This window comes from Macrobrachium rosenbergii, chromosome 3 (genome assembly GCF_040412425.1).
Source record: "Macrobrachium rosenbergii isolate ZJJX-2024 chromosome 3, ASM4041242v1, whole genome shotgun sequence".
NCBI lineage: Eukaryota > Metazoa > Arthropoda > Malacostraca > Decapoda > Palaemonidae > Macrobrachium > Macrobrachium rosenbergii.
The window spans coordinates 80,326,375-80,340,412 of record NC_089743.1 but is presented as its reverse complement, the minus strand read 5'-3'; the positions used below and the strand labels follow the sequence as shown (position 1 = coordinate 80,340,412).

At 40.9% G+C, this 14,038-nt stretch overlaps 1 protein-coding gene across 1 annotated transcript in view; it reads left to right on the top strand.

The window, feature by feature from the left end:
- The window catches only part of LOC136851612 (latrophilin-like protein 1), an 86,774-nt gene that overhangs the window by 58,286 nt on the left and 14,450 nt on the right, over positions 1-14,038 (top strand). The window contains exons 17-19 of the mRNA XM_067125980.1: positions 425-648; positions 10,908-11,231; positions 11,582-11,700. Of these exons, the coding sequence (XP_066982081.1) occupies positions 425-648; positions 10,908-11,231; positions 11,582-11,700 (667 nt within the window). The remainder of the gene's footprint in view (positions 1-424; positions 649-10,907; positions 11,232-11,581; positions 11,701-14,038) is intronic.

The following is a 14,038-nucleotide window of genomic DNA, read 5'->3' as shown; positions in this document are numbered from 1 at the left end:
AGAAAGAATTATCAAGGGCCTGGAGAATAAATTTTGTATGCTAAAAAAGTCTTTTTTTGTCATGTGGGGTAGCTTGCAACTTTAAATCAACAAACAAAAGGCTCTTGGTGCAATGTGCAAGAACAGATATTGCAGTGGCGTGATGAAATTACACCAAGATAACGAAAATAGCATGAATACATATAGTCCCTCCTCTGTGGAAAACAAAAAAAAATTTCCACTTCATTCACCTAAGTGAGCAGAATCAGCCAAAGGGCCTTGGCTCCAGTTTCATGCTATACTGACTTTTGTCTGCGTTATCAGACCTGTCTCTTTGATGCTTGTGGCAAAACTTTTAAAACGTTCAATACCCATCATGTATAAAATACATTAAACATTGACAGCCAGAGTGACTTGACATAATTCTTTGTTTTTAAATTTTCAGGAGGAAATGAAAGTGTGGTGCTGAATTTTACCCATATATATAATGGGTCAGTTTTCAACTTGGAAAATGTTGAGTGCAGATGGTGGGATACTAAAGCAAATGTTTGGTCTTCGGAAGGATGTTCTGTCCATGAGCACAGTGCTTATTACACCATCTGTCACTGTAAACATCTTACCAATTTAGCAGTTATCATGGATATTAATGGGATTCTGGAAAGAAATACGGTAAGAAATTTGAAAGTTTTCAGTTAGTAATGTGCATGTGCAATAAACAAAGGTCTACTTTTGACATTTTATGTAAGTAACTTACCAAGTAATTACATAGCTGTTGTTTCCACTATGAATGGCAGCTTAGATTCAAAATTTTGCGGGTAGCACTTCAATAGTTTGTGTAGGTGATCAGCCCGCCCCACTTGCGGGAATATTAGGAGTGACTAAGTTCATTTCCTGCCGTTCAGGGTGTCAACACCCGGTCTGGCGGCAGCCTTCTTATTATTATCCAGTTAGATTACCAGATTTCAGTAGAGAATATGTAAATCAACCATCGGAACGCATATATTGTAGCCTTCAAGCTGAAATCTTTCAGGATAAGTTTTTTCTTATTTTGTTTTTGACGTTGATTCAGTCATCTAACAGGCCGCCAGTAAATGTTGCCATTTGCATTTATGGTCAGGCTACTAGCAAGTCGCCGACAATAGTTTTGCCTTGAAAGTAATTCTCGGATGTTATGACACTCCCATTATAAACAGTAAATTGTTGTATGTTATGTCTTTTCATTAGGCCATAACTTTTACAATTAAGATTTGTGTACTGAGCATTAGGCTGCTGGCAGGCAGCCTATAATACTGTAGTTTTGCCTTAAAAGTAATTCTCATATGTTGCATTCCATTCTTGAAATAAATTGTTGTATGTCATGCCTTTTCATTAGGCCATAACTTTTAGAAATTATGATTTGTTTGCTGAACATTAGGCTGCTGGCGAGCTGCCGATATTAGTTTTGCCTTAAAAGCAATTCTCAGATGTTACAACATTCCATTACAGAAGTAAACTATTGTGTGACATCTTTTCATTAGGTCGTAACTTTTGCAATTTATGATTTGTTTACCGGCCATAGGCTTCTGCCAAGACACCAATAATAAGTTTGCCTTAAAAGTAAATTGTTGTATGCTATGTTTTTCCATTGGGCCATAAGTTCTGCAATTATTAATTTGCCTACCTGGCATTTGGCTTCGCGTAAGCTGCCGATAATCGCCTTGAAAGTAATTCTTGGGTATCGTATAATTTCATTAGGCCTGTAACTTTTACAATTATTTATTTACCTGACCTTTGCTCCTTGTAAGCCGCCAGTAAATAATATTTTAACAATCTTCACACCTTCCCTTGCGGAAGAACTGAAAGTGTTAAGGAAGAAAGTAGTAAGGAGAGAAAGGTACGATACAGATTTCATCCTGGCTCCAGCTCACGATACGAGCGCCCAGAAACGCCCACATCTTCCAAGCTGCCCTCTCTCTCATGCGCTCGTCACCAGCGGACCACCTGGCACCAATTCTCTCCTACTAGCCTTCCTTGTCCACTTGCTCCTGCTTTCTTTCCGTACCTTTGCCAGTCTTGTGCCTTGGTTAACAGATGTCAACCTTGTGTTAACCTTGTAATAGTGGAGTGTAGTGCAGTGGAGGAGGTGTCTACTCCTCCACCTGTGCTTTCAGACTCCCATGCACCAGGGAGGTGCATACTGGAAGTCCAAGGGAGGTTGGTAGGGTTTACACACAGGTAGGCACCCCTCAGTCGAGCCTGTTGCCGGTCCCAGATATCAACAGACAGCCACTGGAAAGGTGTCTTACTGGATGTGTAGTGAAGATGACTATCCAGCCCCCTCGGATCTCTTAAACCCAGTTCCTGTTAGACTTCCATGCACCAGGGAGGAGGCATACTGAAGTCCATGGGAGTCCGAGGGGGTTTGCCCTTGGATAGTTGTCCTTCAGTCAAGCCTGTTGTACACAAGTCTTGATGGACAGCCATTGAAAAGGCATCTATAGGGATGTGCTTTCTTTGCCTCTAATTTTCAGGATCCCAGTGTGGATGGTTATGGATCCCAGTGTAGACTAGTGGCGCCGATGGCACTTTTCGGGTTTATCTCAGCCATTGAAGAGGCATATCTCCCAGTTGTGGTGTACCAGTAATTGACGCCAATGCTCTTCCAATCTGGACAATGTCAGTTCTGAGCTCCCAAGTTCCTAGAATACAAGTTAGTGTCCGAGTGCTCAGTGGCCTAGTGTTTGGTGTTGAAGTGAACAGTGGCCTCTGAGTGGTAGCCGAGCACCCAGTATCCGAGCTCCCAGTGTCCAAGCACCCAGTGTTCAACGCCCAGTGTCTCCAAGCGCCCAGATTTGCGCATCCACCGGTGTCCGCTCATCCACCTGTCCGTTTGGTGCCTGCTGTCCGTTTGGTGCCTGCTGTCCGTTTGGTGCCAGCTGTCCATATGGCGCCAGCTGTCAGTCATCCAACAACACATTTGGGATGACAGGCACCACCTCCTTGGTTTGCTACATTGGTTTCGTCCATACCAATGTTCCTTTGTTGGAGCCCATTCAGCACCAACTTAGTAATTTTTTGGGCATGTTACAACGTCCACCGGGCGTCTAGTGCTCAATTGTCTAGTATCAGAGCACCCAGTGCCAAAGGCTCGGCCCTCTTTTAGTTCTCGGCACTGGTTTTTCTCCTGAGAACACACTGTTGTGTTTTCTTGAGCACCAGAATAGTGCCGGCACCAGTCCCCATTCACCAGGCACCAATTCTTTTCCAAGCAGGAGCTCTGGCTAAGAAGACAGGGAGTCATTGCCTTGGATTGTTTCCGTGTCCTGTTATGTGCAGACAAGGACAGTTTTAGTTTTTAGAATTTCTGCTCTTGTCTTTGTATTCTCTAGAAGGAAAAAAAGTTAAGTATACCTTAGCAGATTTAACCAGACCACTGGGCTGATTAACACTCTCCTGGGAGCTGTGAAAAAGGATTAGTTTATTTGCGTGGCTAAGAACTGGTTGATTTTCTTAGAGACCTACAACTTATTGTGGAATCCGGAGCCACATTATAACGAAAATGAATTTCTATCACCAGAAATAAATTTCTCCTAATTCTTCATTAACTTGACTGAGACTCGAATTCGGGCCTATGAGTGTAATAGCAACTCTACCAACTCACCCAACGAGGAGCTTCTACTCTAGAGGAAGTCTGCTTAACGAGGAACTTCTCTAGAAGGAGATCTCTGGTGTTCTCTCACACTGAGGAATCACACAGTCGCAATGGACCATCACTCCCAAACGACACCTTGCCTACACCAGTTTTGGAGCGCTTGACACTATTTTCTGGTACTCGGCTCCTGATGAGGAGCTGTATGGCCACAGTTCCTCTTTTCTCTCTAAGACAGTAGATGAATTCAAGAGGGATACAAACCAGGCAGTTCTATCATCCATTCTGCAGGACGATTGGATGGGACAGTGGATATGCAGGAAGCATTCTTCCTATCCCTGTCCAGACTCCAGAGAGCTTTTTAGTTCCGTCTTTTGGGACAGGGCTTTCCAATTGGGGGTCTGTACTTTGGCCTCTCTGTGACACTTCAGGCCCTCTCCCGAGTCCTCACACTTCCTACATTTGACTTCCCTTTTTCTGGGCATAACCTCAGTCTGTACATGTCGACTGACTTCTTCACAACCTTTGAAGAAAGGGGCTTGAAGGTTCTTGAAAACAATCTTACTGGGACAGGGAAACTTCCTACATTTGACTTCCCTTTTTCTGGGCATAACCTCAGTCTTTACATGTCGACGGACTTCTTCACAATCTTTGAAGAAAGGGGCTTGAAGGTTCTTGACAACAATCTTACTGGGAAAGGGAAACACCATGTTTTCTCTTAGCCTAGGTTTTTAGTCGGACCTTCAGTAGTGGCTGCCCAAACATGTGGAAAGGAATCCCTTCTGCTGAGCCTAGTTCTAGTATTCTTCTCATCCCCTTAGATTTAGGTTAGGCGAGCCTGCTTAAGGAACTGGGAAGTTTTCCAGGACTCAAGGACTCAGTCCCCAAGAAAAGAACAGAACCTTCACCTCTACGTCAAAGAATTAAAGCGGTTCTCTTATGGCTCCAGTACTGCTCGACCCTAGCTAACTTCTAGACTATGGTAGTCCATTTGGATAAGACCTCAGTCCTAATGCATTTACTTAAGCAGGAAAGCTGGACCCAGCATTCCCTCTGGGCCAAACAACAGAGTTCTCCCTCTGTTGACAGATCAATCAAGTCTTCTAGTCTCATGTGGGTTTTTTTTTTTTTTTTTTTTTTTTTTGAGAGAGCTTAGAGTTGAAGGATGTACTGGGCCGTTAAAAGCATTTCCTTCCCATGTGGATTTTTTATCCCCGGGTTGTTGGGATCTGATAATTTTATGGGGGAAGCCAACCTTGGACTTGTTTGCCACTTCAGCGAACCTTCGTTTTACTCCAGTCCCAGTCTTATAGCATGGGCAACAGGCACAATGCTATAGCTTGCCTTTCTCAGGCCTCCTTGCCTTCTACCCTTCAACATGGTCGAGGAAGCATCAAACTGTCTTAGGCCCTTTTTCTTGCTACATGACACTCTTAGCCCCGTTCTGGCCCATGTATACGGTTCCCAAACCTGCTAAGTCTGCTAATGGACTCTCCAAGATCCTTCCCCCAAACCATATCTCCTCCAAGATCCTTCCCCCAAACCATATCTCCTCAGACAACCTATCTTCAGAGATATCAACGGTGGTCTGCTCTTACCCAGACAGGTTCCAGACTGGCTGAAGGATTTTTTCCCAAGAGTCTTCTAGAAGTGTGGCAAAGGCTATTACAAGATTCAGTAGTCACCCTCTCGCTGCATCCTCCAGATTTAGGGGTGGTCTTCCAAAGCTGGTGTCTCAGACTCTACATCTCTTCTTCTTAGACATCTCTGACCCTGCTGTGGATTGCCTCTTTGTTTCTGAGAAGATCTAGAATCTCTCGCTCTCCTTGAAGATGTCCCAGTCTGTGCTTATCTCTGGTTTAAGCACAGAGACCTGGATCTTTCATCTCCTTCTCATGACCTCTCAAGCTCTATACACGCCCAAGCTAGGAAGCAGGAGATGCAGTTAGCTCATTTTTTCCTTTGGACTTTTAGCCAAGACCAAGGTCCCATCCAAGACCTGGATCTAAGCTGAAAACTGTATAAACCTTGTTATAAATGGTTAAAGGGAAATTAATTTACACGCTTGGAAAATTTTTAGTACTTTTATTACTATTTAATAATATGAAATTGTCAAGTGCATATCACAGGGCTCTTCCTCTTCAAGGATCAGCTTCTCCTCCACACCTGTATTGGAAACAAGGAAAACCTACATAATTGGTAAAACCTTGGAATTTTAATATTAATTGATATATAAGAAGAATATTACAAGAAGCACTTATATATAGGAATAAATAAACTTGTTACCTTGACTGTGAGTAGGTCAAAGACAGGAAAACTGAGCCAGATAACCATATTATCAGTGCTGGATGACCCTATCCTGAAATGATGTAAGACCCTATAAGTTACTATTTACAGAAAGACAACCTTAGCTTACCACTTACGTACAATACTAAAAGAAATAAAGTTCAGCAGAGCTTCAGAACCACTGCAAGGATGAGAAAAATCCTTCATTATAAAAAAATGTAATAAACAAAATAATAGTGCTTAACCAATTACAGGCAGAAAGGTTATTAAAAGGCTGCAACAAAGGCTCAAAGAGATGACTTCGGTTACCATTAAGTGTTTGCCCTAACAATACTTGGTACTCACCGTAGTCCATCCGAGCGAGAAGTGATTGACGCTAATGCTTCATAGAACGTTGTAGTATGTCCCAACGGAATCATCCACTGAGGTGAGGTGAAGTCCGAGACTGTGATGAACCATAAATTGTGGGGGCCAGAGAACACCCAGATGGCCACCAAATATGCCGTCCAAAATATGGAGTCACAGGGAAATATGCAAATGCCTCATGAGGGACCCTTGACTCAAAGTAATTCTAGCAGAGCCATAAATGTACACTATACTTGTCGATGACTCGCTCAACTGAAGACTGGCTTATCCTGGCTTACACTGAAGACTGGCTCAACAGCTCTCAGGCTCTGACAGAAATCTCTCTTCTTTTCTTATCAGCAGGTCTTGATGCTCCCTCGGAACACCAATAATACAAAGAGAGGAGGAGTCAAATAATTACCAATTATCATTATGGCTGCAGGAAGGACAGTAAGCTGTACCAATTATTTAAGTAATAATAAACAAACCTGAATAGTTACGGATCCTTTCTGCTCCCGTAGGAAAGTACACCAGAAATTCTGTATAGGATCCGTTCTTTCTCCCTCAGAACTTAACTGACATCCTTGGCTTGCAGGAGTTCTGTTCAACTCTGGAATTCCTAACTTGCCGGGTGCCAGTACACGCTCCGAGCACCCAGGAGCACTCAACAACTCTAAGGGAAAAAGTGAGCTCTGTCTAATTGGAATTCTTAGGTATTACCTGAGCAGGACTTGGTAATCAAGAGGGCCATACTTATCCTTTGCTCACCCTCTGACTAAGATCACATTGTCCTTTATCCTAAGAGTTTTTATTTCCAAGGCACTCTGAGATTAGGAGAATGTTTTGCCTTCCTTTTAAGTGAAAGCTAAGGACATCAGAGCAGCCTCCACTCCTTTAGCTTTCAGGCACATATGTCCCTTACTTCCATTTTGCATCGACGTACTGGAAGTATAAATCGTCCTCCGCATTTCACTATCATAAGGAGTGAACCTGAGTTACTAGCCCTCCTGGTGCCAAACTCTCCTGGCACCAACTACAAGTCTGGCCCCAGTTATAGGGCTTTCAGTGCCCTGAACTTCTAGCTCTCCTGGCGCCCAGGTCTTCTGACACAAGCTGTGGTCTGTTACCAGATCCTCGAGATGCTAGCTCTCCTGGCACTAGCGAGCTGGCACCAGATACAAGTCTGGCTCCCCAGCGATAGTTACACCAGCATCCACAAGCTACTACAGCTAGCCTGGTGCCGGCTACATGGCATTTGAAGTGCTGCAGTAATGCAAAATAGTGACTGGCATGGTATGGCAGCAGGAAGCATAGGATTTTCTCTTACTATCTCTTCACCTTCTAGTGAGGTATAGAGTTTTTAGGAGCCAGAAGATACAAAGTACCTGGAGTACCCACTACTCTCAGTGGTGTTATTTCAGTGTTGGTGACAGCATTTCCGGTTGGTTTTTACGCTGGTACTGTGCCCAGGGCAAGGGCGTTTTTTAAAGTTTTGCTAGCTATCAAATAGCTCCTTGGCTGCATAACTTCCATCGGAGTACTCTTTGGCTACAAAGCTCCCACTTAAGTAGAGGCGCTCCATGTCTTAACTGCCACGCCACTGAAGGTTAAGTTGAGCGACAACCAGATGCAGTTTTTTATTGCAGACTTTCTTAACTGTTAAGGAATGACAAGCATTGTATTCAGTGCTAGCAACTTTTCTTTTTCAAATTCATTACATGACTTAGTGTTTTGTCCATGTATCCCACCCCCTGCCAATGTGGGATTCAGCTGTGTACTGTAATTACTTGGTAAGTTACTTATGTAAAAATGACATTTTTATAATAAAATAAAGTTTTATATATACTTACCAAGTAATTACAGAATCAGAGCCCACCCTCCTCCCCTCTGATGGACATAAGGGATAAAACAAATGACAATTGCCTGCTAAGTTGTTCCTAATATTCCCACAAGTGGGACGGGCTGATCACCTACACAAACTATCGAAGTTCTACCCACAAAATTTTGAATTTAAGCTGCTACTCATGGTGAAAACAATATCTATGTAATTAATTGATATGCATATATAAAACATTATTTTATTATAGAAATTTCATTTTTCCCAAGAACTGTCATTAAGTATGTTTTTTAGAGATATTTTTTAAGTGGTTACTAGAAATTTTCTAAATGATTTGTGTCCTTAGAACAAATATTATATGCCTTGGATCAAAAGCCTTAGTGAGGTTGCAAGACCATTTCTGTGCATATTTTGTATGATTCAGGACCATGATTGTCACACTTTTTGTTTGACACTATACAGTGCCTATTGAAAAAAGCTCACATGTAATGCTTTTTCATAACAGAAATAGCATTCAGAGTTATCAAAGAAGAGATTTTTCAAAATGATGCGACCTCAAATGTCTAGCATAAAATCAGGTCTCTCACATTACTCCAGTTGTTCCTGTAAGTGTAACTTTGTGGAGCTGATATTTTCATGAAGTATTTATACATATTTTGTAACTTTTCTAGAATAAGTTATAAGAGGAATGGCATTTTAAATTTCACACTAAAGGAGGCATTGAAAAGTCCATTCAGCACTTATTTCTAGGGTAATTCGTTGCTAGGGGATACCAGAGAAAAGCTAAATGCAAAGCTGGTTTCTCTGATGAGCTCAAGAAATGGAGTGTGCAGTAAAGGGGTGGATTGTCGTCATGGACCCTGCGCAGATTCCCAATGTCAAAGTCCCAACGAGAGAGGTGCGACAAGCCATGCACTACTCGCGGACTGCATAAGTTAATACTTAGCAAAAATTCCATGTTAGCACCCACCCCACTAGAATGATGTTTACCATGGGAGGAGAGGCGAAAACAGGGGTGGGTCTGGTAGATACTGGGCCTCCCAGGAAAGCAGATTTTTCCTTTGTCAAAATCATTTTTCTGGATCGGGTCCCGTGTCCGATGAAACAATAACAGAGAAATAAATATCATTCTTATAGTATTAAAGACAATGAACTGCTTGTAAGGGAATAACCAGGGCAGTGAAGGGAAAATGACCAAGAATCAAGAAAGGGAATTTAAGAGCTGCTAAAGATTTCAAATAGAGATGTTGGAAAACAGTGAGAATTCCACCCTGAACATTTAGTAAGGTCCTCGAAATTCATGTAATGAAAATAATTAATGTAAGTGGCCACTGCTCTAATATCATGAGCATTGGAATTAATCCTGAAAAGAGTTTGTATTAAGAAAATACAAAACTTGCTGCCTAATAGCAGACACAATGACAGTGACAGTAACCCCCTTTTCTAATAAAGAGAGGCCTGAGGGTAATATCTCTTATGCCTGCTATTAGACAACAGATCTTGTACTTCATCAAACAGGCTAATCCTGACTCAGTCCCAGAGTTCATGATATTGTGAGCTGTGGCCACCTCCACTAACTACTTCCATTACGCATGAATTTCGGATCTTACCAAGTACACTGGTTGGAAGTCTCCTTAGTTTCAGCGTCCTGTTGAAATCTTTAGCCATAAATTCTCAACAGTCGTGGCAGGAACGTTGTCCCTCCCTCTAGAACCCTTTCGATTCCTAGTCAGTTCTTCCTCCACTGCCTCAGTTATCCCTTACAGTTATCCCCAATCCAGGCATACCTTGATCTTGTCCCTGACCATGTTATCTGTATATTTGTCAAGTGACATTTATTTTATAATGTTTACAATTTTGTATAATTGTTTTGTTTAAGTATATTTTACATTGTCATGTTAATTTTAAGCCCACCAGTTCCATTTGTACATTACTTGTTGTTATTGCTAGCAATTAAACATGTTGGTGGACCTTTGGTCTTCTGTTCCCCTAACATTTTATTATCTCTTACAGCATAAGAATGGTATTTATTTCTCTGTTATTTTTTTCACCGGCTGACACGGGGACCCGATCAGAAAAAGGATTTTGATAAAAGGAAAAATCTATTTCTGGAGAGGGACCATGTCACCCGTGACCACTATTTTTATGTTGTCTCCTCCAAAGACATCACATTCCCTGGGGTGGTGCTTTCATGGAACGTGCTAGCGTCGTTATGTACAATCTGCGAGTGGTGCATGGGTTTGAAATGGCACCTCTCGGTGATCTCTTGACTTCTGGGAATCTTAACAGAGATAGGGTTCCGTGTTTATTTAGTTCTGCCCTTTTCCATACACGACTCCCATCAATGGGCTTTCGCTCTGAAACTCCAGTCATTTAGCTTTCTCTGATCTAACACTGGAATTACTCTAGAAAATAAGTGCTGAATGGACTTTTCACAGGGTGACAGTCCCCTCTCCAGAAATAGATTTTTCCTTTGTCAAAATCCCTTTATTAAAAAATTTTTGTCTCCCCCTTAGGTTTAACACCTAAAGTCTGTGGTAAATTTGGCATTATGCTTTAGTGTTAGTATTATCACTGCAAAGACTGGAAGTTCAGTAGAAATTATCTTAGTACAGTACTCTACATAGTATGTATTGTAATAATTTTTATGATTGTTTTGCTTCTTTTTGTTCAGTAAATTAAATTTTTGTGTACCAAGTGTATTTTAGATATTACTTAAGAGTTGCCATTCACTGATTTATAGTTAGAAGTAATTACACTTGTAAGTTTATAGCAGTATTCCACCTACTCGTGATAAAACAGTTGGATGAACATACAGTATTTTTCTTTCAGACATTGTGGAAGGTACTTGAGCTAACAACAAAGGTCGGATGCACATCATCAGTAGTTTGCCTGGCCATAGGTGTTGTCTGTTTCTGGCTTCTTAAGGTAGCTCGGAATAAAAATAAGAGTCTTGTTGGATCAAGGAAGTACCTGATTAGACTTCACTTTTGCATTTGCCTTATGTTAGCTCAGATAGTTCTACTTCTTGGTTTAGAACAGACCGAGAATTGGATTGTTTGTACTGCAGTAGCTGTAACTCTTCATTACTTTTTCTTAGCCACTTTTACATGGAGTGCCATTGAAGCTTTCAATCTGTACTTGGCAGTATGGAAGGTAAGAATTAAGCAAATCTATATTTCATTTACAAGTTTAGGGTTTCTGTTTTATGAAAAAAGAAAGCAGGAAACTAAGTTAATTTGGCCATGCTGTTTACTGTATAGGATGTAGTATTCCACAAGATTACAAAAGAACAATATTGAGGACTGTATTCATTTATTTACTTTCTTTTCCATTGTTGAGCTAAACAGTAACATTGTTTAAAAACTCTTCCGACATTTTAGACTTTGTTCGCGCATTTTGCATAAGTTATACTGTATATACATTGTGTTGAGATAGCTTGCATTCAGTTTTGTCTTCTCAGTGAAAATCTTATGTATTTCAGTCATGTGTTTCACACCTTCCAGGTCTTTGATGTCAACATAGCTCCCAAGTGGTACCTTTTTGCTGGCTACAGCGTACCCAGTTATGCTGTTGGGGCTACTTTAATTCTCAACAAAGCTAATGGTTATGGGACCAAGAAAGCGTAAGTAGCTGTTGATTTAATCAGTTTCACCTTGCATCTGATGAGTTTGTTATAGTAAAGTAATCTAATATCAAAAAAGTATATAGGCTCTTACCTAATCAAGCACTGGGGTTGTTTTTTCTAATTTCTCATTATGTAGATATGTATTCATGAGGTCACGGTTACTGGCATTCCTTTCCCTAATATATATCTTTTTAGATATGTATTCATGGGGTCACTGTTACTGGCATTCCTTTCCCTAATATATATCTTTTTAAAAGATGAATGATAAAGTTTTAGCACATAAAAGGGCTGAAAATGAATATCCAACACTATGAAGGATAGCCAACAGAAAAAAATCCCTGCTTACAGAGGCTTTGACAGCATACAGGCTGTTGGACACACTTGTAGTGTCACAGAAAATGAATGAGGCAGAGTGGACATGCTTTCTGAAATGTAATTTAAAATGCAGGCTTAGATAGCCTGTGCTTCAGAAACCAAACTGTTGTAGATTTTGGCTCTTGAATTAGGACGAAGTCATCTAGCAAGAAGTTACTGTGCCTTAGATTATACGAAGATTCTTACTCATGGTGAATCAGTCTATCCTGGGAGATAATGGCTAGCCCTACGAAGGAAATTCATAGGCTTATTATGAAATTGTGCACAGTTCTGGATCATCTATCCACTTAGAGAGGAAGGCTAGGTGTTGGCTGATTTTTAACTTTGAAACAGATGTGTGGGATAAGATGAGGGTGTGAGGAAAAAATATTATATGCCCACCCTACTAGAGACTTACATAGATATAAAGATGTATCGATGTAATTTTATGAGAAATCCCTGATTAGAGGAAGAGTGTAGATTGTGATCTTCATGCCACAAGTTTGACTTATTCAGTTAACAAGTTCGTTACAAGATAGTAGAAGTAGATAGGATGTGAACAGCAAGATCTGGAATTGTGGAGAATGAGGAGACTTCTTTCTGAGTAGATGCCTAAGCTTCTCTTATAGCTTCTCTAAGACAGAAGATAACAGTAATTTTGGATGCTGGATTAGTTGAGTTGGAGATGTAGATAAGTATTGACATGGCGGTCTAGTGAGCTAATAGCTAGAATTTACCTTATTAGTTCTTTGGTGGGACACAGGAATGCCTCATTTCCATTGGTGTCTGCTGATTCATGCAGGGAGATGGCTTGGGAGCTCAAGTACTCATCCTACCCATTGGCCAGTGGAATTTTGCCTTGAAGTCATGGGAGGAAAGACTCAGTGATTGCCAGTTTTTGTAGTGGGAACCTTTATGAATGATCCATGTAGTTTGTTATTATATTTGTTTTAAGCAAAGGTTAAAAGAAAAGTTTTGGTGGATACATGCTTAAGTGAGGATTACTCCATATGTTCATGACTTTGAAGCCCTCATGAAACTGTGGAGGACCATATTTAAGTCTCATCTTAAAGGTGGAATTTATGTAGATATTCTCTCTCAAAGTTACTGAAAAAGGCTCTTAGTTACAGAAAGTTTGTGAGGTCCAGTCCATAATATAAAAGAGCTTTTGATAGCACAGTCTGTTCTAAGGTAGGTGAAGAAATTCACCAGTAAAAGGGAGTAGGGGGAGATTAAAAAGCTGAAAAACTTCTTTGTGTGCCTTGGCTTTAGGGTGTTAGAGACAAGCTTGCCAGCCTCAGTGTAAAAATCATTGAGTTGGAAGATACTTGGATAACCTCCAATCCTGAAGATAAATGGCATCAAGATTGTGATGAAACTGATGAACATTGAGGTTGGCAAAGAAAACCGGGCCATACTGAGAGCTATCTAGTTAGATACGCTCAGACCGTATGTATGATATGAGTAAAAGACTGAGATTCTTAAAGATCATTATCTCCTGCAACACAAGTTTCAAAATGCTGAATGGAGGAAATACAATCCTCTTATCATCCCATGTGTGTATCGTGTATCCACCTTCCAGGCTGCTGGTTTTGGAAGGAGGCAGCATTAAATTGGTGTGTTTTGTTGACCCAAGTTGTGAACAGCTCTTCCTGTTTTACAAATAATGGACTGGCTTAGCAGAGTGAGTGTATTAGTATGTTGTGACAACCTTGATTGAGGAGAAAGAGAGAGTGTGAGAGAATGAATTATCTCTGGCATGTAACAAACGGAAGATCACCTCGAGGTGCTAAAGATATGTGGATTGAGTTCCTCCTCATTTCCTGAAATAGACAATTTTTGTTACAGAGAGGTGTTTAAAGGAGAGAATTTTGGGGTTTATAGCTGAGGAGAGCCTCCTTTTAAGAAGGTTGTTGCCCCAAAATTTACTGCAATGTCTTGCTGTATTTCCATGGAGTGTTTCAAATTCCTCTCACAGAGA